Raw genomic sequence first — 25,028 nt, 5'->3', positions numbered from 1 at the left:
AAGAGGAGAAGATTCAGAGGTATGAGGAAAACAAAAGGGCGGGGGGAGAGAGAGAGAGAGAGAAAGAAAGAAAGAAAGAAAGAATGGGGAGGGGTCACCTAAAATTGGAGGTTGAGATTGATGCCATCTGGTTGGAGACTGTTAAGGCAAAGTATAAGGTTTCCACTTCCCACCTGCAAAGCTGTGCTTCTTCCCCTTTGCCTGAATTTCCCCCCCCCCCGCAAAAAAATTCCTAATGACGGGCTGAAGCCAGAAACGTGGACTGCCTTTGTGCTTTCCAGGGAGTCGGCATGACTTGCTGAGTTCCTTCAATCCTGAGTCGATGGAGGGGAGGTTAGTTCTGCCAAGTGCCTTGCAGCACTCCCCACCTTCCCTTCACATCCGTGTCGACTTTCCATGAAGCAGACGAGCCAGGCGGGTTTAAAGCGCGGCCCGCCACGGGACCGTGGCGGGAGCAGACAAGCCTCCGCCGCGCCCGGCTGCAGCAATGCGTGGGATTTCAGCGAAGGGTGGGCGCAGCAGTTACGGGAAGGCAAACCACGCCTGGGTTCATGACATTCCAGTATTTCATCCAGTCACACGGTTGACATCGTCACCTCCTTGTCATTTTATCAAAGCCGCCGACCACGGGTCCTTTAAATTTAAATTCTCTCCCAGCCCGATTCAAAACGCGGAAGTGAAGTCACCTTCCATTTCTGATTTGTTCCCGAATGACAAGGCTCCTTCCTGTCACGATATTGAAAGTTTATGTTGTACGTAAGAACGATTGGAAGAGGTGGGGGGGAAAATCTGGTTGATGTGGATTTGGAGCTTGAAAGGGTAAAACAACATAGGTGTTGCTTTCTGGCCAATCTTGGTCCTGATTTGCATGAATGCAATTCGAATTAACGTGATCACTTTTGAAAAATTAGGCAGAAGGTTTTGTTTGCAATATTGTTGCCGGCGCATTTTCCTGCTTCCGATCGCTGTGCGTTTGAATGCATGGTTAATTCCACTTGAATTTGTTTCTTTGTGGGTGAAGTGTGTTTGGAACGTTGCAACATTGTATGGGAATGTTTCCAATACGGCGCGTTCGAAATGCTTTGTAATGTAACAAGTTCCGCCTCGAGCGGTGACCGAGACCACCCAGATTCCTCCTGTAAAAGGCGGTCGCTTGATCGGTACGATTCTATTGAACGGTCTGGATGGGCCGAACGGCCTCGCCCACTTTCGATGTCTTTTGCCGTCCTATTTTCATTCTCTGAAAAGAATTCCCTCTCCCAAATCTAAAATTTAACCGCCTTGCTGATCACAAAAGAGTTGGGTCTCAGCTTGAATTATTCTCCAGAATCGTTTCGAGCTGTGGGAAGTCCAACTCGATTGCCTTCTCGGTGGCTGAACGGAGGGAGGGGTTGGTTCAGCAATGTGAAGAAGATTCCAGGGAGAAGATACGTGGTCATGGATCGATGTCCACCTCCTGCTCACGTTTCCTCTCTTTGCACAAGGGGCCGTTGACTTTCTGAAACTGGTGACTCGCTGGAAAGGAGGAGGAACCTCAGCAACTCAACATTCGAAGAGGTAATGATATGGAATTGTTCTTTCAAACGCGAGATGCATTTTTCCCGTGATATCTTCAACAACAAGCAAATGACGATTCCTTCAGTTGCCCCCTTTAACCCTTGCTTCCAGCTTTAAATTTTCTATCTCACTTCTTCCTGTTCTGTTGTCTATGAAAAACCATTCAGCAGGTGTCCTGATCCTCTATTCCAAGGGCTACCTCATTTACTCTTTTGTGTTTTGCCGAAAATCTTGTGAAAATTCCCCCTGGAACTTGAGAAAACTCAAGTTTTGCAAATTGAGGGAAAATTTGCTGGCAAAGTAGACCATTGAGATAAAATGGGTGTGGCGTTGGGGGAAGGAGAAGTAATGTTGAAAATCGAGGCAACCCACCACTGAAATTGGTAACAGCCTCTGAGACCAGTGATGGGTAGAAATTCCCTTTATTGAACAGCTTATAAGGCTGGTGGTTATTTGAAATGGACTCTGGATATAATATGACAGGATATTTCAATGTGCAGCTAGTACTGAATTAATAGAGCAACAGAAATCTATACCCTGCAGAAATAGGCCCTTTGGCCCAACTTATCCATGCTGACCAGATTGCCCATCACAACTGGACCCAACATCCCATCCTTCCACAAATGCAAGGTCCATAACCCCTCCAAAATAGGCAGGGTGGTCAATAAGAAATGCGGAACGATGCAAAGAAACATGCTGAGTCTCACTTTTTCCGATTAATATGCAAGTCTCTATCAACGCTCAAATTCCATTCAAGATTGTCAGAGATAATTTCACATACTTAGGGGTTAAAATTACTAAATGATTTAAAGATTTATATAAACTCAGTTTTTTCTCCTCAATTTGAGTCTGTGAGCTAGTCTTTTTCTACATTGTCTCCTTTATCATCTTTAATAGGTCGTATTAATGTAGTTATAGTGGTAATATTACCTACGTTTTTATATCTATTTCAAGCAATTTCAGTTTACATACTGACATTTTTTTTAATAATATTGACTCCAAAGATTCTTCCTTTATTTGGAAGAACAAAAACTCTAGAATTAGTAAATTCCATTTACAAAAATTGAAAAAAGATGCAAGTATGGCCCGATATAATTTTAGATTTTATTACTAGGTTGTAAATATTATTTATCTAACTTTTAAGATTTTTTAAATTCTGACCAATAGGATCATCCATTATAGACAGATTTAGAATTGAAATCTATACACCAATATTCTTAGGCCTCTTTATTAGATACCTCTCTTCCATTTAGTTTTTCCAAGATCAATAAGGATATATCTAATCTAATACTCAAGCATATATTGTGAATCTGATTCCAATGTAGGAAATGTTTTAATTTAAAAAAAAATCTCAGTAGTTCACAACCTTTTTCTTTCCATCACATACCACTTTGTATTCCCTATGCCATAGGTGCTCTGTGATTAGTAAGGGATTGCTTAAGGTGGTATGTGGGTGGAAAGAAAAAGTTTGAAAACCACAGTTTTAATCGTATCTAATTGACTCATTATGTGCCCCGTTTTATAACTCCAAAGGAAATGGGCCAGTGATAATTTTTCTCAAGCAAAATATTTCAGTAACAATTGAGTCTAGAGCAGTGGTTCTCAACTTTCCCTTTTCACTCGCATATCACCTTAAGCAATTCCTTACCAACCACAGAATACTGATGGCATAGGGATCATTTAAAGTGGTATGTGAGTAGAAAGAAAAAGGTTGAGAACCACTGCAACAGTGTTTCAATGGTTCTCTCATATTATGTCCGGTTTAAGTTTAGAAAAAAAAAGATATTAAGTATTTAATTCTTCGATGAAATTTGAAGATACATAGTGACCTTTTGTCTTATTTTCATTTTATGTAATTATTTTTAATGTGATTAGATGTACTGACCCAGGTGAGATATATTTTTCTTGATAAATGGCCCAGATCAGATTTTAAGATCCTGCCCCTTTTTAATGATGAAATCTCTTTATCTTTTCAACACCTTGATCAGAATGTTTCTAAACTGAATGACCTCAAACCAGGGTAGGACTACAGAATAAATGGTAGGGTCATGAACAGTGTTGTGGAACAGAGACCTAGGGGTACAAGTGCACAATTCCCTGAAAGTAGCAGCATGAATGAACAAGGCAGTGAAGATATTGGGTATGTTTGCCTTCATTTGGTGAGGTATTGAGTACAAAGGTTGGACTTCGTGATTCACCTGTACAAGGTGTTGGTGAGACTATAGTGAGAGTACTATGTGCATTTCAAGTCACTTAGATATAGGAAGGACCCCAACTTGTGGGAAAGGGTGCAGATGAGATTAACTAGGATGTTGCTGGGATTGGAGACCTTGAGTTGTAGGGAAAGGTTGGATAGGCTGGGTCTATTCCCTAGAGCATAGGAAGCTGAATCTATGGAGGTCACCCTTTTGAGATTTATAAAATCATAAGGGGAAAGGACAAAGTGAATATTCAGTCTTTTATCCAGAATAGATGAGTTGAGACTAGAGGGCATAGGTTTAAAATGAGAGGGGAGAAATTTAAGTGGGTTAAGAGGGGAAACTCTTTCACTCAGAGGGTGGTCCGCTTCTGGATGGAGCTGCCAGAGGAAACTAGAAGCACAACTTTGATGTTCAGAAGACATTTGGACAACTATAAGGATAGGAAAGATTTAGAAGGATGTGTACCAAATCCAAAGAGCCTCGGCTAGAAAGCCAATTGACCAGCAGGGATGAGTTGGGCTAAAAAGCCCATTCTGTATGACTCCATGAATAATCATTTGCACCTTTGTCATCCTTCTGTCTCATCTGCAGATTTACCTGAGATACAATGACAGCTCTACCAGGGGGTGGGACAAGGATTGCGGGTCTCCATTCACAACCCGTGGCCCCTGTCCATCCTGCTGCACCAATCCCTCCACAGCAGCCACAGAGTGCCCTTCGTGAGATCACATGTGTCACCCTCTGCAAGGTTGGTCAGGAAACCGTCCAGGACATTGTGGCACGTACAATGGACATCTTTCACATGCTCCGGGCAACACAGGTACATGGTTCTTAATGTAACAGCCCCCCCCCCCACTCCCATTCCCATTGAAATTAATGTTTGTCAAACTGAGAATTTTTTAAAAACTTCCCATTTGAAACATTACTATTTGCATCAGAATTTTCCTGTAAGTTGCTTAGAAATAGATCATTTGGCAGGATATGATACGAAGGATATCAGTATAATATTTCAACCACTTGATTTGTATATTATCAATGTATTTCAGGGAAATAAGGGCCTACCCTTCATTCAGCCCTTTCTCATTTTTCTAACCTCTAGTGAGCACAGGCCTGCTCATTATTTATTTTGGGAAGAATTTATTTTGAAATGAGAGACAAAATCACTGCGTAATACTCTCGTGTGATCTATCCAAAGCCTGTGACATTGTAATAAGACAGCACTCCTATATTGAAAACCTCTTACAATGAAAGATAATCCATTCACCTTCTCAACTACTTTGAGCATCTCCATATGCAAGGGTTCCAAGATCCTTTTGTACATCAACATGGCCCAATCTATCACCGTGGAGCAATACCATTTTGCCTGTTTATTCCTGCCACATCTTAGGTGAGACCATTTACACCAAATTTTCTTATTTAAGTGTATAACTTCACATTGATCAACATACTGTATCTGGCATTGTACATATCAACTTGCATAATTTGTTTTAATTACTTTGAGTCCTCCTAATAACTTGCAAAGTCACCCACATTTGTGTCATTAGAAAACTTGAAATGTTACTTTCTGTTCCCTCATTGAATCATATTGTGACCAGCCAGTGCCCCACTGGTCACAGCTTGCTAGCCTGTTCAGATTCAAAATGTATCATCATAAATATGCCACAAAATTCATTGTTTTGTGAAAGCATCATATTGTAAACATTTCTATAAACCACCTTACAAAAAAGTAGTGGAAGAGAAAGAAAAAGTTAAAGTGAGGCAGTGTCTGGTTCACTGATCATTCAGGAATCTGATGGCAGAGGGGAAGAAGCTGTCCTTGTGCCACCGAGTCCTCGTCTTCAGGTTCCTGTACCTTTTTCCGGATGGTAGCAGAAAGAAGAGGAAGAGTTCCTATTGTTTGCTATCTATCAACTGGTTTTCACTCAATGCCTGTGGATTACTCCTAATCCCGTGTACGCTAACTTTGTACACTATCCTTTGAAGTGGGAATTTTAAGAGGCTGACTCAAAATTGAAATACACCCCCTCGTCTATTCTCAAAAAGGATCTCTAGTAGGTATATCGACCCCTATTTATCTTTCATTAATCCAAGACCAAATCCCACTGATGTGTCTTATTATCATTTCATTTATAATAAGCTCTGCCATTTTCTTTACTATAGATTTGGTCTGTATCAATGTTGAACCAATCTATAGTTCTTTGTTTTCCCTCTGACATTTCTTCAATAGTGGTGTTACATGTGGCACCCTCCAATCTGCAGCAACTAATCCTTGACATGGAATTTTTAAGCTGTCAACCATTGCATGCACTATTTCCATAGTTACCTCTTAGTATGCAAGGATATAAATGATCACACCCTGGGGATTTATCTTGTTCCAATCCCACTAATTTCTTGCATTAATTTTCTACTAATACCAATTTCTTTCAATTCCTGCTTTTTATGAGACTTTTGGTCTGTGGTTATTTGTGACCTCTGATGAAGTCAAAGCCAAAGTACTGTATTTGTTTAATTGCTTTTTGTTCCCATTATAAATTCCCTTTCTGACTGTAAAGGATATACATTTGACTTTTTTTGCACACTCAAATAAGTTGTTAACTTACTCTGATGTTCCTTTTGATTTTACTCTCGTACTCCACTTTTGCTTCCTTAATCAACCTTCTGCTTACTTTTAGATTGCTCCCAATCCTCGTATTTACAGGATTATTTTTTTGGCAACTTTGTATCTTTGAACCTAATACCATCCTTTAATTTTTGTCAGCCATTGTCTGGGTTGCTTTTACTGCTATGATCAGGAAGTAAAGTATCTGGAGTTCCTACAAGGTTATCCTTTGCCTATCCACCATCATTGCTTTTCAACAAAGCACTCTACCACTCAGTTTCCTTTATTCAGATTTAGGACATTTGTTTTGGCCTCAAAGTACTTTAGCAAAGCATTACAGGCTGGTTCATTTCTTTATCCATGGACTGATTTGCTGAATATTACTGGCATGTAACTAGCTTTATAACTATCGTATTTATGGTGACACCAGGATGAGCTTGGTGGGGGAAATATTCTGGCTCAAGCTAGTAAAAACACAGAATGCTGGAGAAGCTCAGTAGGTCAAACAGCGTACTGTACTTTAGTAAAGATAACCAATGTTTCAGGTTTGAGCCCCTCATCAAAATGTAGACAGGTGCCTGAACAAAATGATGGGGTAGGAGCACGGTCCCACAGGAAAGAGGTAATAGGTGGATAAGGGAGGGAGGGCACCCCAGCAAACAAGGGAAGGGGGATGGCTCTGTTAATGGAGAGGGAAGGGGATGGAGAGTTGGAAGAAAGTGAACAGATGGATAGGGAAGAGAGGGAGTACGGGGAGTGGGTAGAAGAAACTGGAGAAGTCTATGTTAATGCCATCTGTTTGGAGAGTGTCCAGATGTTGCTCCTCCTGTTTATGAGTGGCCTTGGTTCGACAGTATATGAGGCCATGGACAGACATGTTAGTGCGGGAGTGGGGCGCAGAATAAAGGACACTGACCTGTTGAGTTTCTCCAGCATTGTATTCTTACATCAACCACAGTGTCTGCAGATTTTCGTCTTTTACTTCTGGCTCAGGCTAAGTTTGCATTGGTTGCAAACAATGAGCTGCTGGAAGAACTCCGCTGGTCAGACAGCAGATTGGGGTAGAAATGGTCAGTCAATATTTTGGATCAGAATTCTATTGGCTGTCTTCAGGTTTTCGTTTTATACCCAAGCAGCTCTTTTGTGCCAGTCACTCCCTCTTTATTTAGGAGCTACAATATGAGATGAACCACTTGATGGCACTGTACCTTGAACAATGCCAGAGTTCTAATGGTGCTGAACCTCAGTGTCCATTTTCAGCTGGTAACTGGAAAACTGAGCTGCCTCCTTGTGTATGAAGCACTTCTTGCACGAGTACAAGACGACTTCAACATTTGAATAGTGGTAAGATGTGTTTTAGAAATACTGCCCACTTGCAGGTAAACAATGACAACTGAGTACATTTCAACACAACTTGGGTTCCATGGGCTTTTTAAAATTTCAACTATTTGCTTCCCAAAATAGGATTACTGGATGTAGTGCCCTGTGATTTTGTTTTTTTTTAAGAAGTTGCTGCATAGAATGTTAATTGCCCACTGAACTCATCTTGGGAAAATGCTAATCAGCTTCTCTTGCTTAGAACTATCCCTTCCACCCCCACCCCCCCCCCCCCCCCCAATTGGACATCTGCCTGCTTTTTTACGCTCTTGAACAAGGGCTCAGGCCTAAAATATCGACTGCTTTTGCTTTCTCTGGATGCTGCGTGACCTGCTGAGTTTCTTCAGCACTTTGAACACTGCACAAACCCCAGAATCTTGCTTAACTGAAACTCTGCAGCCTTGTTTTGGTGGTAAATAATTATTTGGCAGTGGGGGCTGGGGGGGGGGGGGGGGCAAGATTCAAAATTCAAACTTGTCTGTCTGCCACACACTCCTTTCCTTGATTTTCCCCTCTTCCCATTTCTATCTTGACTGTTATCTTGCTTTGGATAAGGAAGCGAACTAAGACAAATCTGAAGAGGACCTTGTCCTGTGGGGTTCTGGGAGTCCCAATGTGTCCACTGTACCAGTATCAGCCTGTACTCTATTGGAGTTGGTGGTGCACAGATTTTGAAGGTGCCCTACACAAGACATTTTACCAAAAGAGTCTTATGAGAGTCTGCCTTCCAGCAAAATGTGGATCACATTTCAAATGCAGAGCTATCACTCACTGAGCTGTTGTGAGGAGTGTTAAAATATTTTAATGGCTTTTTTTTAGCCACATTGTGTTCCCCTGACATTTTTTAAAATGTTTCCAGGCAAATCACATTCCAAATATTAATAGTGGTATTTTGTAATATTTTTATGTATTGTGTGATTATTATGAGTTGTGTGACAAATATGTATGTGTGTGCACTGTGGTCTGGAGAAATGATATTTCATCTGGTTGCCTGTGTACAGTCAGATGATAATAAATTTGAACCTAATCGTCCACTGCAGGTTTCCTGTGTGATTGTGTACTTCCAGTGGGTTAGAAAGACCTTAACAGTTTGGTTAAAAAGCATTATGCACAGGAGGCATATTTTCTTTCTGCAAGGGAGCTATGGAAAAGGCTTTCAATCCAATGCAACCACCAAGTTTGTCAGGATGGTTCCTTTACGGAGTAAGTATTAAGGAAATGATTGCATTCAATGAATTGCTGCACATTGGAAAAGCAAACATGTGCTCAGTTTGCCTGTCCCTGTGGGTTGAAGAGAAACGAGGTGGTCTTCTCTGCTTGTGGATGGAGCTTGGCCTACCCAAGTCGTGTGCCAGTGAGCAGCATGCCTAAAGTTGTGATGGATGCCAGCAGCAACCAAAAGCTGGAGTGATGCTGAGGCCTGGGGTGCTGAGCATTGCTCTTGACAGCATGAACAAAGCACAAGTTTGAGCCTGCATTTGCTCCCACTGTGGTCAGGGAACTCCATTTCAGTACTGGTCCACCCGAGCATGGTTTTGGGGAAAGTAGTATGAGTGGTTCTGTAAATGGATCAGCTCTGGCGTGCTGAACATTAAGGCTGAAATGATTTGGAAGATAAGGTTGGGGGTGTTGACCTATGGTTGATTCCATTCTCAGGCTGGTGGGGAATGGAGAGAAGCTTTCGGCAAGTAAAGTACAAATGAATTCCTGAAGGAAAATTGGGTTAACTTTAGAATAAAATGGCAGGTTTGCCAGATCTGCTGATGCAGACCTGGGAGAGCGGAGACACAGCACTTCTCCAAAGGGTTCAACTGCTTGGTCCTAATGCTGCCAGTTCGGTACAGGCTTCAAACGTTTGTAAGTGAAGTCCAGCCACTGTCAAGGTCTGTGCCCAAGATGGTAGTGCCTGTTCTTGGCAGCAGCCACAAGGGGTTCTAGGCTCTGGGAGAACAGTGGACTGGTGAAAAGGAATGAACATCCCCACACCTGATTGAGAAGTGGAGCCTAGCCTACAGGGAGGGCGACCAAGGCAGCAAACCGGTCAGGGGCTCAGCGGCAGAGGGACCCACGCAGTCCGTGGTGACTTCCAGTCTGGGGACCCACATGGGCTGTGGGCAGCTGGAGACTGGCATTGGGAGCCAGGTTTCAAGAGGGTGCCGAGAGCAAGGAGGACTCCTGAATAGCCTCTGGCGCTGAAGTCTTCATTAGGCTTGGTCCTGGAGCTCAGGTTGCTGATTAATCCTCCAGAGGCCGCAGGACTGCTGGAGGTGAATCTAGGGACACTCAATGGCTCTGAAGGGACTCTCTTTTGCTTCTCTTTCTCTCTTACTCTAAGGGTTCCAGACAACACTAATGTCAACTCTTTGCCTTATGGCACGCAGAAGACAATTTCGTGTAATATTACATTTTATAATATTACATGAAAAAAAGGAATCTTGATCTTTTTGACTTTCACAGAGCCTTGAATCATCACAGTAGTCCAGAAAAGGCCTTTCTCACTGCTCTGAGTCGCGCAAGGGAATTTCTGTTTTATCCCTGACATTCTAAAATGCTCTTGACTTCATACATGCAGTAAGCAGAACATTTTCATTGGATAAGGAGGAATATAACATGTCTTACTTCCTGTGACTAAGGAAAGTATATCATTAAAGACTTTCATGGGTACAGGAGAAGGCTGTGAGCTCTAAACCCTGTCCCGCCATTCACTTGGATCATAATTGATCTGTCCAACCTTGGTTTACCCGACAAAAACTATTCATCTCAATGTGAAATTTCAAATTAGCCTACCAGATTCATCAACTCTTTGAGGTGGAAGGGATGGTGTGTGCGAGATGTCACCCCCTCTGTTACAAAGAGATTGTTGACCTTGTGCATGACCTACCATTCCCTACTTTTAATATTCTGGCTTTCTGAATCAGAGAAAATAATTTTTCTTTCTCTACCATCCATATCCAATCTATGAATTAGATTTACTTTCACTTTCTGTGGCCAAGAGTGCATGCATCTAGTTAGATTGGCCACACCTCAGTTCAATCCTGGTGTCACGCTGAATCTGTGTTGAACCATTTCTAGGGCCAAAATCCACTGATTTAGGAAAAAAAACATTAAATAGCAGAGCTCGTAACTCCCCACCCCTTTCCCTACCTTCTCCTACTATCACAATGCTACCTTGATTCTCTCCCTCATCACTTCTCAGCTTTTTCCTTCTTCTAACCTCTCACCTGTATCCGCCTATGATCTTAGCTGGGAGCCTGTCTTCCTTCCCCTTCCTCCCTTGTCTCTCCTCCTCCTCCCATCATTCATTTTCAGGTGCTTGCCTGTTTTTGCTTACACCTGACAAAGGGCCCAGGCCCGAAACATTGCATACCCTTTACTTCCTATGGATGCTTCATGACCTGCTGAGTTTCTCCAGCACATCTGCACATCATTCTGACTGCTCTTTTTTTTCCATCTTCAATGCATCACTCCAGTTAAACATCCTGTGATTAAATCAGTCAGGAGGTAACCAATCCCTCCCTGCCTGTGAAGAGGTTTAATTAAGAAGTGATGTTGAAATGTCACTTGCTTTTTTTTAATCTTCAAAGCAAGAAAATTGCTCCAAGATGTCATAACAAAAAAATCTGTCACTACTTGATCCTGCAGCAAACCACCCTGCCAGCAAAAAGTCATCAAATTATTTTCATTCCTCTTGGACTTTTCCTACATTTCTTCTTTACACCTTTAGTTCTCATCTGAATGCTCCTATTGAATTGCTTCTATAATGTGTTACAGATCACTCACTACAAGTCACTACAAACTTCTCCTTGCCTGCTCTTGCACATTCAACTCTAACCAGCCGCCAACCCCCTCAACTCCTCTACTTCTTGCCAATTAGCTTGCCTCTCTTTCCTCTTGTGTAATCCTCCTGCCTATAGAAGCAGTTTAACAGTTGGGATTGTAGACTTTTGGTGTTTAATCTCATTTTGGTGGAACATTGATGGCAATAGAACTAGAAACCGGTCCCAATGTGTGCACACTATTTTGAAAATAGCTAACTCTAAATTTTAAACCATTTCTTTTTTTTGGGGTGTCTCTTCCTCAAATCCCTGTTAACTCAATCTTCTGCAATTACCAGGGCTTCTCCATTCTCTCCCATTCTCCAAAGTCCCTCATCCCGAGTACCACTGTGGTAAATCTCTGTTACTTCTTTCCAAGCAGAATATGAATAAAATAAAAATAACCTGGTGGAAAATTGTACATCTTGTTGGGAAGTTTTAACAGAAGGGAATCAGGGTTCAGGCCCTGATTTATTTTATGTTTTCAGATATCATAAGGGGAAGAGAGATGGGAGAGGAGATCGGAGAGAGTGACTGTGTGTACGTCTGTGGATGTTATTGAAATCTTGCTGTGCCTGATCTCATTTCAATCCATGCTCGCATGCAGCTTCCAAATGGTGTAACTCAGAACCATGCAGTGTATCAGGAGCGGTACAACAAATTGCAGGAGCACTTACGTCAGCTCACCCTGCTCTTCAAGAAGCTCCGGTTGTTGTACGACAAGTGTGGAGAAATGTGTGGGGTGACAGATGTCTCCATAACAGAGGTAACTCGTGACTTCCTTTTAATTGGTTTTCAGTGCAGCCATGAGCCAAGGACATCCCAAACAAGCGTAGCACCAACAAGTACCTTGCCTTCAATTAATTGCCGAATTGGGGGCTTGATTTGGCCAACAGAACCTCAACAGCAATGCATTAACCTGGTAGGGATGAGAGTACTTTAGCTACTTGACTAGTAAAACAGTTAAGATCCCATCCTATGAATTCCAGTCCTATTACAGCTGTGGAGTTTGATTAATTTCATGAGATGTATGCCACTGGTGAAAACTTGTCATCTGGTTCTCCAAGATCCCTGGGGAAGATTATCCATCTCCCTTGCCTGATTTGGCTAAGGAATGACCCAGGCTTGTGGCAATAAAGTCTATCTTCTTTGCCCTCCAAAATGGCAGAGCAAGTCACTCCATTAGAGAACAGAGAGAAGGAAGATAGATGATGGTCTGGACAACACACTTGCATGCAGAGGTCAAATACATTTCAGAATGATATCAGGGCAATTATTTGAATGACAGAGTCTCCAAACCTTAATCTGCCTGAGGCATTTAAGATGATTATAGGATTTAATAGTAGAACAAGCCACATCCTTAGAATTACAGCCAGTGTTTAGTGGTGAAAGTGGAAATCCTTGCTTTACATGAAGAACAGGATGTGAAGGTGTTGGAAGCAGCTCTGAGAAGGTTTACCAGACATACCAGGACTGAGTGGGCTGCTTTATGGGGAAAAGTTGCTGAATGAGCTAGCTTTGTATCTCCTCAAATTTGGAAAAGAAGGGGTGGAGTTGATTGAACAGTGTCCTGAGAGTTCTTGGAAGAGTGGGTGTGGAGAGGACAGCACTCTTGAGGGAGGGTCCCAAATGAGAGATCATAGTCATAAAAATGAGCTATCTCCCCTTGAAGGCAGTGATGAAGTGAAAATTTTTGCTTTGCTTACGCCTGGAACTCTCTCAAAGGATGGAAGATGTAGAGACCATGGATATTTTTACGGCAGAGTTAGATAGTTGATAAATATGTGGGGAAAATATTTCTTCAGTGGTTGAGGAAGTTACAAGCAATCAGCCATGGTCTTATTGAATGTGGAACAGACTTGAGGGGCTGAGTGGTCACCTGTGATTTTTTTAAAATTTTTTTTTAAATCAGAGGCCTTCTTCCACATCTACTCCAAGTCTGCAGATGATATGAAAGTGGGTGGAGGAACAGGTAATGTTGAGGGAGCAGGGAGATTGCAGAAGGACTTAGACAGATTAGGAGACTGGGCAGAGAAGTGGCAAATGAAATATAATGTTGTAAAATGTACGGTCATACACTTTGGTAGAAAAAAATAAATGGGGAGGAAACTGAAAATACCCAGAAGCAAAGGGACCTGGTAGTCCTCATGCAGGATAGCCTGAGGATAAACTTGGATGTTGAGTTGGTGAAGAAGGCAAAATGCAGTGCTGGCATTGATTTCAAGAGGACTAGGATATAAGAGCATGGCTGTGATGTTGAGGCTTGATAAGGCATTGATGAGATCTCATGGAGTATTATGAGCACTTTTGGGCTCTTCATTTAAGAAAGAATGTGATGACTTTGGAGAGGGTTCAGAGGAGATTCACAAGGATGATTCAGGGGATGAAAGGGTTATCATACGAGGAGCATTGGACAGCTCTTGGCCTGTATTCATTGGAATTTAGGAGAATGAGAGAGGCTCTCATTGAAACATTTCAAATGTTGAAAGTTGTGAACAGAGTAGATGTAGAAAGGTAATTTCCCATGGAAGAGAGTATCAGACAAGAGGGCTTCAGGATTAAAGGATGTCTGCTTTGAACAGGGATGCAGAGGAATTTCTCCAGCCACAGGGTGGTAAATCTGTGGAATTGGTTGCCTCAGGCAATTGTGGAGGCCAAGTCATTGGGTGTATTTAAGGCAGAGATTGATAGGTTTTTGATTGGCCACAATATCAAAGGTTATAGGGAGAAGGCCAGGCAAGGGGTTTCTATGGGGAAAATGATTAAATGGTGAGGCAGACTTGATGGGCTGAATGGCCTATTTCTGCTCCTATGTCTTAGGATCTTGCATCCCCACATACCAGGCCAGAAATCTGTTCAAGGCAAAGATTTTTTTTCAGCATGGCTCTTTTGCCAATAGAGTGAAAATGTTTGACTATAGTTCAGGTATATATCAGCCATGTACATGTTAAACAGAGAGCATAGAACATCGAACATTATAACGTAGAACAGGCCCTTCAGCCCACAATATTGTGCTGCCCTATTATAAATCTGCTCCACAACATTAACCCTTCCCAAACACACACCCATAACCATCTATTTTTCTTGCATCTATGAACCTGCCTGAGAGTCTTTTCAAAGTCCCTATTGTACCAGCCTCACCACCCTCCCCCCCCCCCCCCCCTCCTCCCACCCCGACCCCGGCAATGCATTCCAGGCACCCATGACTCTGCGTATTAAAAATGTTGCCTTTGACATCTCCCCTGTGCACCTTAAACAGATGTTCTCTTGTGTTTACAATTGTTGCCCTGGGAAAAATTTGCTGCAATTCACCCTATAATCTCAAGATTCAAGATTCCTTTATTGTCCTGTAATAAAACAGAAAATTTAATATTACACAAAACTTCTTTTTGTCTGCCTTAAGGCAGGAAAAGAATAACCGTTGGTATTGCCTGGTGCTCCTTACATTTAGAGAAAGGAAGCAAGAGAGAGTCCCTTTAGAGTGTCCGTGAGTTTGCCTCCAGCACTCCTGCAGCCTCATAGACCCTTGTATCCTTTGGCAGCCTGAGCTCCAGATCCAAACCTCCAGTACTTGTATTAAGTCTCCTCTCATTGTTTGTTGCAGCAAAGAGAAAAGCCCTAACTGTCACCTTCACAGACTCGAGTGAAAGTGGATGGACGTAGTTCAGGCATCTCAACCATGTGCACAGAGAGAGATCAGCATAGCCTAATCTGTTCCCTTGCTTTTTTACAAACTACTCTTCTTTCCACAGTTGATCCCTTTTGTGGGTGAGGAGCCCTTCAGAACTCCAGATCTTCCGACTGTTGGCAGTTTGACAAATTCAGAATACCAAGAAATCCTCGAGGTAAAGTCTGAACAGAACTTGAGTTTGAAATTGTTCACATTTCACTGAAGCGGATTTCTTTTCCAGGAACATGGTCATTTTCAACAGAGGTTTTGTATTCCAGCCGACTTCCATCAGCCTATTCATGGTCTGGAAAGTCAATAAATTAAAAGCAACACAAGCATGTTTTACTTTCTACTTTAAGTTGTGAACCAGAATGCATGACTAAAAATGTTCATAACTCAAGGGAATTTGGATGAATACTTTGAAGGCCAAACTCTTGCTGGATTATAAGGAAAGAACAGGAGAGTGGGATTAATTGGGTACCTCAAGCAATGGTTGGGCAGCTTCCTTTCGAGTTAAATTCTGTTATGATTCTGGTTGTGTGGTTTAGCTAATACTCTGGACTGACTTTAAAGGTGATTATTGAAATACTACCTGTGGGGGTCCAGGTAGTTTGTGACTTTAACAAGGAATGGATTGACAGTTTTAACAGAAAAAAAGTTTGCTTGTATCAGCTGTGGTTTTATTTTTGTCTTCATAAATAAAGCAGATATTTGAATTTAATTGATCAAATTACAAAGGCAAATCCTTGAACCAAAAGCTTAGTTGGGTATCACAGCAGCTAATCACAATGTTTCTCATTTTAAAATTTGAGGAAACTGGGTGGGGAAGGGAAAGAACTTTGTACAGGCAGTCCCCGGGTTAACCATATAACCGTTTACAGCACAGAAACAGGCCATGTCGGCCCTTCAAGTCCGTACCGGTTCACTTGAACTCCACTAGCTCCTCCGCAAACTCCTGAGGAAGCAGAGGCTCTCTTCATGATGCTACCGGCGCGCTGGTTGTCGTGTATTCAAAAGTTTTACTAAGATGGATCTTGATTTTTGATATGCCTGTGGTTTTGGAGCTAATGCTCTGTGTGCCCTTTCTATTTCCATTTCTTCCTGCATTTCTGTCATTCCTTGGTATACTTTTGCTTTTTATACAAGAGCTTCTGCATTTCCATTGTCTTAAATGAGCCATTCTCAACTTGCTTTTGGCTGGGGCCCTCTTGGGACTCTTCAAAGTTTATGCCTCCCCCTCCCTCCCTGTGTTAAATATAAGTTCCATTACCTAGGTCTATCTTTAACCCGAATTTGTATTTTAAGTCGGAACCAGTTAGTCAAATATTTAGCCTCAGTTAGTCAAATGTTTATCTTTGTGTGTGTGTGTTTGTGTGTGTGTGTGTGTATTTTACCTTTATATGCATATGAAACACTTCTCAATACACTAAAACATCTTAAAACATAATAATACCGTTCATAATAATTAAATAATGCAATACAAAATAATAATACATAATAATAATACTTTAAGGCGGGGGTACCATTTTGCAGGGTGTCGCAATGGTGAACGTTGCTTCTTTTCCACACCCCGCATTCCCTCAGTGGCGCAATTGCACTTGAAGGATGAACAGCAGTCATTTTGTGAGGCCAAGCACCGACCATTTTGTGGGGCATCATGATGGCACACATTGCTTCTTCTCCCCTCCGCCAGGCTGCTCGTCCCCTCACCCGCCCACTGTTTTGCCCAGGCAACGTGTGAGATAGCCTGACAGCGGATGTGTGTCGTCGGCCACCTGATGATAGACGGGGCAGTGAGCCAATGGAAAGTGAGCTCCACTCAAAATGGAAGTAGACGTCATTCTCCTTCCAGCTGTCTTGTTGGTTTGTAGCTACGGGTTTGTAAATTGGATCTTTTCAACCTGTGGACTGCTTAGTATGTCTAGATGTTTTCCCAACAAACACTTCACATGGATGTTGCACTTAAATTACATTGTACAGTCCTTCAGAGAACACAAGGATTTTGCCTGCCTTCTTGTATAAATGTGGCAGGAAAAAGCAGTGGTATTGATTTGAGGAGCAGGGAGATTTTGCCTATGTCCTGGCCATTAGATTTAAAATTTATTGTCAGAGTACATGCATGACATCACATACAACCCTGTCATTCTTTTTCCTATGGGCAAGCTAGAATTAATACCTATTGGCAGTTCACAAAAACTATACTCCATGTACACATATAAACAAATAAATAAATGTAAACAAACTGACTTGATTATTTTTCTCTCTGTATTGCACAAGGTACAAAAGTAAGAGTCCTTAAATGAGTTCTTATTGGGTTTGTAATTGAAGCGTCTGATGGTGGAGGGGTAGCAGCTGTTCATGAACCTGGTGGTGCGAGTCTTGTGGCACCTGCACCTCTTTCCTGATGGCAGCAGTGAGAACAGAGTGTGTGCTGGGTGGTGTGGATCCTTGATGATTGCTGCTGCTCTCCGACGGCAGTGTTCCCTGTAGATGTTCATGATGGTGGGGAGGGTTTTGCCTGTGATGTCCTGGGCTGTGTCCTCTATCTTTTGCAGGGCTTTCCCCTCAGGGCTATTGATGGCCTCCTACCAGACCATGATACAGCCGGTCAGCACACTTTCCACATCTGAATAAATTTGTTGCCAGAGTTACTGATGTCATGCCAAACCTCCACAAATGCCTTATTTTGCCCACAATCAACACTTTTATACATTAGTACAATAATTCATATGCAAGGTTGTAGAGCTCGTCGAAAGAATCAAAGACTTGTTGATCCAAACCAAGGCTTTTATTAGTAAAAGACAGGAGCTCTTCACAGGTGGCCGACCAGTCCAGAATGATCCGACCTGGCTAGGGACACAACCCTTTAAGGCCCAGACAGTAGGCGTGGCTTAGCTCTCAGCCAATCGCTGTAAGCACAATAGACAATAGGAGCTGGAGTAGGCCATTTGGCCCGTCGGGCCAGCACCGCCATTTTAGATCATGGCTGATCATTACCATCAGTACCCCTTTCCAGCCTTATCCCCATAACCCTTAACTCCGTTACCCACAAGAGTCTTATCTAACTCTCTTTTGAACATAGTCAGCGAATCCGCCTCTACCACCCTCTGTGGCAGAGCATTCCACAGATTCACACTTCTCTGGGTAAAAAAAATGCTTTCTCATCTCCGTCCTAAAGGGCCTACCCTGTATTCTTAAACTATGCCCTCTAGTCCTCGTCTCCCCCATCATTGGGAACAAGTAATCAGACTTCACCTTGTCTATCCCCCTGATGATTTTGTATACCTCAATCATGTCCCCCCTCATCCTTCTAAACTCCAATGGATACAAGTCCAGTTTTTCTAGCCTTGCTGCATATGACAAATCTGCCATCCCTGGAACTAACCTTGTAAATCTGCGCTGCACACCCTCTATAGCTAGTATGTCCTTCCTCAAGTTTGGAGACCAGAACTGGACACAATACTCCAGGTGGGGTCTCACCAGGGCCCTGTACAACTGCAGAAGGGCGTCTCTGTTCCTATACTCCAATCCCCTCTTTATGAAAGCCAACATTCCATTTGCCTTCAGTGACCGGTGAACAAGTACACCCAGATCCATTTGCACTTCCCCACTCCCTAGCTTGTCTCCATTTAAATAATACTCAGCTTTCCTATTACTTCCCCCAAAATGAATAACCTCACATTTGTTCACATTGAAATTCATCTTCCATTTAGCCGCCCACTCTGTCAGCCTGTCCAAGTCCCTCTGCATTTTCCTTACATCCTCCTCACACCCCACACCGCCACCCAGTTTAGTGTCATCTGCAAATTTTCTCATGTTATTTATAATCCCCTCATCCAAATCATTAACATAAATTACAAACAACTGAAGACCCAACACCGATCCCTGAGGCACTCCACTCGTCACATCCTGCCATTCTGAAAAAGACCCATTTACTCCAACCCTTTGTTTCCTATCTCTTAACCAATTTCCTATCCATGTCAGCACCTTACCTCCAATACCATGCTCCCTGATCTTGCCCACTAGACTCCCGTGCGGTACCTTATCAAAGGCCTTCTGGAAGTCTAAATACACCACATCCACTGGCTCTCCCGAGTCCACCTTCTTTGTCACATCCTCAAAAAATTCCAGAAGGTTAGTCAAGCATGACTTACCCTTCCCGTTTTCTCCCTCCCTCCTTTCTTAAAGCACAGTCTAGATACTATAACTATATACACTATATACATTGGTGATAGATCTGTACTATCACAAAGATTTGCTTATTTGATGTTGCATCTTTCACAAAATAGGAGTAATTGCATTTTTGACATTTCCACAATAAAAATGCATTTGGGGCTTCCCCTGGGATTATGATGGACGTCACTGAAATGAAAGCATTTCTGCCACTGTCTTTGACTTGGGCAAGCTCTCCCTCCAGCTATCTTCCATCTTGCATTTCCTTTCATTCTCTGGCCATCAGGTTCTATCCCTGGATAATGAAAGCCTGCACTCCATTGAGCTGAGAGTAGCTGTAAACTGTTGCATAATTTGTGTAACTGCTGGATTGCAAATGTTTAACTGCAGCCAGTCAGGCTCAGTCTTGACCTTGCTAAAATGCCAGGTAATATTATTGTACCCAGTTGAATTGGACCTTTTGTAATTTATGTGAAAGGTTGTTCATTAGGTTCGATTTTCCTTTTTAAATGCTAGTTAATTCTGGTTAATTCAAGCAACCTGCAAATAATCAGTGAAAAGGTCATCTTTGTGGAAAGAAATTTCCAAATGTTGCTACTTCCTAATAATGGACCATCTGGGTAAGTTGTTAGAATGATGTGGTGCATTCTAGATTCAGAGGGTTTCATGGATCACAGGATATGAAGCAGGCAGGAATTTTGTTTATGGAGTGAGTCAAGAAGTCAGGAGTTTGGATCAGCATTTGAAACAATGATATTGCAATGAAGGAAACTTTTTAAACAGAATGATTTTGCACATGGAACTCATTGCAACAGGTGGTAGTGGAGTAAAATTCATTCACTCGATGTAAGAGACATTTAGACAGAGGCTTGTATGCAAGACATAAAAGAATGTCAACCTAATAGAAGCAAATTGGGTTAATATAGATTGGCAAAATGGTTGGCATTGATGTGATGGGCTGAAGGGCCTGTTTCTGATCTGTATCACTTTTTTTTAAAAGAGAGAGCATAGAACATTACAGCACAAGCCCTTTGGCCCAAAATGTGCCGATGTATAGAAACCTACTCAACGAGTCAATTGGGTATGATTAAAACAGTAGTTCTCAACCTTTTACTTTCCACTCACCTACCACTTTAAGTATTCCCTATGCCATAGGTGCTCAGTGATTAGTAAGAGATTGCTTAAGGTGGTATGTAGGTGGAAAGAAAAAGTTTGAAAACTACTGTTTTAATCGTACCCAATTATGTGCACGGTTTCAGAACCCCAAAGGGAATGGATCAATGACAATTTTTCTCAAGCAAAATATTTCTGTAACAGTTGGGTCTAGAGCAGTGATTCAACCTTCCCTTCCCACCCACATATCACCTTAAGCAATCCCTCACTAGTCACAGAGCACCGAAGGCATAGAGATTTCTTAAAGTGGTAGGTGAGTGGAAAGAGAAAGGTTGAGAACCACTGATCTAAAACTTCCCTACCTCTCTTTTTCTTGCATCCACGTGCCTGCCTGAATCTCTTTTAAACCACCCTATTGTATCAACGCCCCTGGCAATGCATTCCAGGCACCCCACTACTCTGTGTTAAATAAATAAACAGATTAAGAGATAAATAAATAAAAATTGCCAATGACTTTCCTAAACATTTCTTCCCTCACTTTGTACTGATCTCCTCTGGTATTTGCTACTGTTGCCCCAGGAAAAAAAAATATTGCCTCTCTAGCCTGTCTCTGCCTCTATGATTTAAGTCATCAGAATAAATTGCTCATCAAGGATGGGTGTCAGAAGATGCATTGAAATGCTGATTGATCTGGGGTAGTGTGGTTGTGAGGGAAGAAAGAAGGCTGAAGACTGAGGGGAGATTGAATTCTATGAAACAAAATATGCAATTTAATTCTATGAAGCAATTCTATGAATATTTGGAGAGAGATTGATAACAGGATTGATCATTGGGAGCAAACATTTGAGGTGATTGGGAGAAAAAAATGGGGGTGGGGTGAGAGGATATGTTGAGGATGTTTTTCCCCCTCCCCTACTCAAATGGTGTGTATGATATGTGCTATCAGAAAGGAGATGGGGATGTGAAGGGCTGTGTGGCTGAGAATGTGACAAGGGTGGAGTGGCAGAAAGAATTCCATTGTGTGTGTTGATGATTCAGCAAAACTAAAAGTGATTGTGAAGGTCAACAACATATTTGGCAAAGGTAGTAAATGACTATTAAGCATTGGGTAAGGGACATGATCTGGTATAATGGATCCTAAGGAACATATAAAGAAGCACGTGCTTGTATGTAATCGTCTGTTCCAATGTTTTGGAAAGCTGGAAATCTGTTTAAATAAATATGCAATTTATGAGCTCCCTTATGTCAAAATTAGCTGCAGGTTGCAGTGCCTCTTGCTGTAGTAGAGTTCTCATCCTTTGCAAAGCAACTGGTACCTGTATTTATGTTCATTTATCAAGTAGTCGCAGGTGAACTTTAATATGGCTTTCATCTCTGCTCTCAGCCTCTGTTGGTAGGGTTTTAGTGAAGAAAATGGATGGCAGCGCAACTGTTTACACTGGCAAGAACAGCTGGAGATAATAATGGAGATAACAGAAAAAAGGCCAGCATGGAACTGCAAAAGTGTTTTGTTTTTAATTAGTTGTGGTTGAATGGAATTAAAATATTTTGGGGAAGATGATGAAGAAGAGGGTCCTTGGGGCCAAAATCCATAAGTCTCTCAAGGCTACTGCACAGGTTGATTGGATAGTTAAGAAGGCCAGTGGCATGTTGGGCTTCATTAATAGGGGGATTGAGTTCAAGAGTCGAGAGGTCACGTTGCAACTCTGCAGATTTCTGGTGACACCACACTTCGGGTATTCTGTTCAGTTCTGGTAACCTCATTATGGGAAGGATGTGGAAGATATGGAGAGGTGCAGAGGAGATTTAGCAGGATGTTGCCTGGATTGGAAAATAAGTCTTGTGAGGCAAGGTTAACAGAGATAGGATTTTTCTTCTATGGAGCGAACAAGGATGGGAGGAGACTTAATAGAGCCCTGCAAGATTCTGAGAGGGTTAGTCAAGGTGGACAGCCAGTGCCTTTTACTTAGGGTAGGAAGAGCAAACACTAGAGGGCATATACACAAAGTGAAGGGAGGGAAGTTTAGGGGAAACATCAGGGTTAAGTTTTTTATGGAGAGAGCTGTGGGTGCCTGGGATGCCTTGCCAGGGATGGTGGTAGAGACTGAAACATAAGAGGCATTTACGAGACTCTTAGACAGGCCCATATAGGGAAGAAAATTAGAGGGTTACGAGGCAGGAAGTGTTGAGTTCTTTTTTTTGGAAGGTACATAATGGTCGGCACAATATCAAGGGCTGAAGGGCCTGCACTGTGCTGTAATGTTCTATTCAGTGTTGCTTATTTCTTGAGGTTAATCTCTTATTCAGGAGAAGAGGTAAAAATCAGCAACAAATTGAAAGAAATAATTCCAACTTTTCTTGTTCTGAAGCATTGTTCTTCTCTTTTCTTAGAAATTGCATCAGAAGAACCAAGAACTGAAACACATCATGGACCAACTACGGAATCTCATATGGGACATCAATTCGATGCTGGCAATGAGGAATTAAACTGTGTGAAAATACCATTTTTGGTTGGCCGAGTGACATTTCTCCTTGGGTCCTGTTAAGCAATGAAACCCTTGTAGATTTTTCTTTTGGTTTTGCAATGTACATATATATATATATGTAATCATTTTCTCACAAATATTTTTGTACAATCAGTAAATGTTGTTTAATTCACATTGAAACAATGTGTTCTCTTTGCATGTGTAATGTAGATTAGATCGAGATTTTCAATGTGATATTTCTCGATGGTAGGAGAATGTCTGGTGCCAGGGTTGTCAATTCTCCACAATGGTGTTGGAGTCTCTGGGAAATACTGCTGTTAGCTCCATCAAGAAGAAAGGTGGCATTAAAGAAAATAATATGGAATAAAAATGTTAAAATATTTCAAGACTTTTGTTATTGGTTATTAAAAAGAATGAAAGCTGGGCAAAATGGCCATGTGATAGCTCATTCACCAAAGTGTCAGCCAGTTTTGTGGAAATATGGGATATTCAGGTCATGTGGTGGTCAATCTATATCTGAACTTGTAAGGTAAAACATCATGAGATGGGAATGTGTAAGGAGTTACCCTGTGCAGAGCTGTAACAAGAAGGGGAGGTGTCCTTGTACTCCTGTTAGGTAAAACATCATGAGATGGGAATGTGCAGGGCTGTAACAAGATGTGAATGCATCCTTGTACTTACAAGATAAGAGAGACATTGATGGATTGAGAGGCAGGAAGCTAGCAGGGAAAGGATAGCAACAGTTTTAGTCATTGGACAAGTAATGATATGATGATGTTCTAAGCACATATCCAAGGGTATAAAAAATCACCATTTTGCTGATAACGGCAGAATGCATTCTCCGACTAACATCGTTAGTCGCAAGTGTTACAATCCGGTAATAAAGAACAAAGAACCCTGATTTCGACTCAGTCTGGTGTTTGTCTCACTCATTCATGAACAAAGCAGACCTAACAAACTCCAGCCTTTACTCAGTGAACTAGGTGTGGCCTCACCAATACCTTATATAATTGTAAGAAAACTTTCCTATTTTAAAACTCCAACCCCTTTCTAATAAAGGCCACAAGGCAATTTGCCTTGTTAAATACTTACTGGACCTGCGGACTAACTTCTGTTTTACATGTACTGGAAAATCCAGATGCCTCTGCAGTTCACAGACTCTTATCTATTGAGATAATTATCTTGACTGAAATACGTTATTATCACATTTACCCCACATGAAACAGTTTGCCAGGTTTTTACCTGATTAATATTGTTTTAAAAACATAACCGGGGTTGTACGTTAATTGGGTGTAAATGGGCGACATGGGTTTGAGGTTAGGATGTTCTGTGTATCTAAACTTAAAATTTAAATGTAAAATATCCCATGGCAGAATTGAAATCTTCCAATCATTATGTGACCTTCCACCACTATTTTGTACCATCAGCAAATGATGGTACAAATGATGCAGAGGACAGCATTTGGTTTGGAATAGTATGCTCCATTTAGTTTATCAACACTTAGTGCCATTTAATACTGCTTAAAAGCCACAGGTGTGGTGATGGTTAATGTCTTAAACAGCTTAATTAAAGCTATTACAATATCATGTGACAGGAAGGGCCCATCACATGGCAAGTTGATTTCTGTAGAAAAAAGGGGAGATTTGCAATTGATAAGACTTCTTTGGACTGGAGTTAGAAGTGATACCATGGATCAAAGATGAGAAGGTATGCCCTCATTTGTTGTTGCTGGGGCTTTGAATTAACAGGCTGGATGTGAGAAAATGTCTTTATTTTCTCTTAAGAGCTGTTTGTTTCTTGGATTGGTTAAGTAGCTGGTGCCTCAGGCTACACTTGTGGGCTAAGTAGAGTCCAGGGCTATTGAAGACTTGTGTATTTTCTGTTGCTGGGAACTGTTAAATAGTGAAAACTATTTGTTCTTGTTACTAATTGTTTTATTGCACAATTTTCTTGAACATGTGGATTATAATAATGTGAAACATGCTGTGATTGGAGTAAAAATACAGGAATCCTGGGGGTCTATAACAACCATAGGAG

The 25,028-nt window shown here is 41.7% G+C and overlaps 1 protein-coding gene across 7 annotated transcripts; it reads left to right on the top strand.

Moving 5' to 3' along the window:
* Window positions 1–23,373, top strand: LOC138741393 (mediator of RNA polymerase II transcription subunit 30-like). Of its 7 annotated transcripts, none has more exons than XM_069895414.1 (6): window positions 1–19; window positions 1,485–1,557; window positions 4,350–4,578; window positions 12,157–12,315; window positions 15,302–15,394; window positions 22,897–23,373. In XM_069895414.1, the coding sequence occupies exons 3-6, from the start codon at window positions 4,366–4,368 to the stop codon at window positions 22,990–22,992; spliced, it is 561 nt and encodes a 186-aa protein (XP_069751515.1). In that variant the 5' UTR covers window positions 1–19; window positions 1,485–1,557; window positions 4,350–4,365; the 3' UTR covers window positions 22,993–23,373. The 7 variants fall into 7 exon arrangements, with proteins under 7 accessions (XP_069751515.1, XP_069751513.1, XP_069751516.1 ...); XM_069895412.1 differs by lacking the exon at window positions 1–19 and adding an exon at window positions 257–333; XM_069895415.1 differs by lacking the exons at window positions 1–19; window positions 12,157–12,315 and adding exons at window positions 643–819; window positions 12,349–12,471.
* Window positions 23,374–25,028: the final 1,655 nt, after the last annotated feature.

Source organism: Narcine bancroftii, chromosome 8 (assembly GCF_036971445.1).
Source record: "Narcine bancroftii isolate sNarBan1 chromosome 8, sNarBan1.hap1, whole genome shotgun sequence".
Lineage (NCBI taxonomy): Eukaryota > Metazoa > Chordata > Chondrichthyes > Torpediniformes > Narcinidae > Narcine > Narcine bancroftii.
Note: the sequence above shows the minus strand (reverse complement) of the source record. Positions and strands in the feature narration are given on the sequence as shown.

Coding starts and splice junctions, on each gene's coding strand:
- LOC138741393 (XM_069895414.1), top strand. CDS start 4,366: ATGACAGCTCTACCAGGGGGTGGGACAAGGATTGCGGGTCTCCATTCA. Junction 4,579..12,156: donor ACATGCTCCGGGCAACACAG/GTACATGGTTCT, acceptor GCTCGCATGCAG/CTTCCAAATGGTGTAACTCA. Junction 12,316..15,301: donor CAGATGTCTCCATAACAGAG/GTAACTCGTGAC, acceptor TTCTTTCCACAG/TTGATCCCTTTTGTGGGTGA.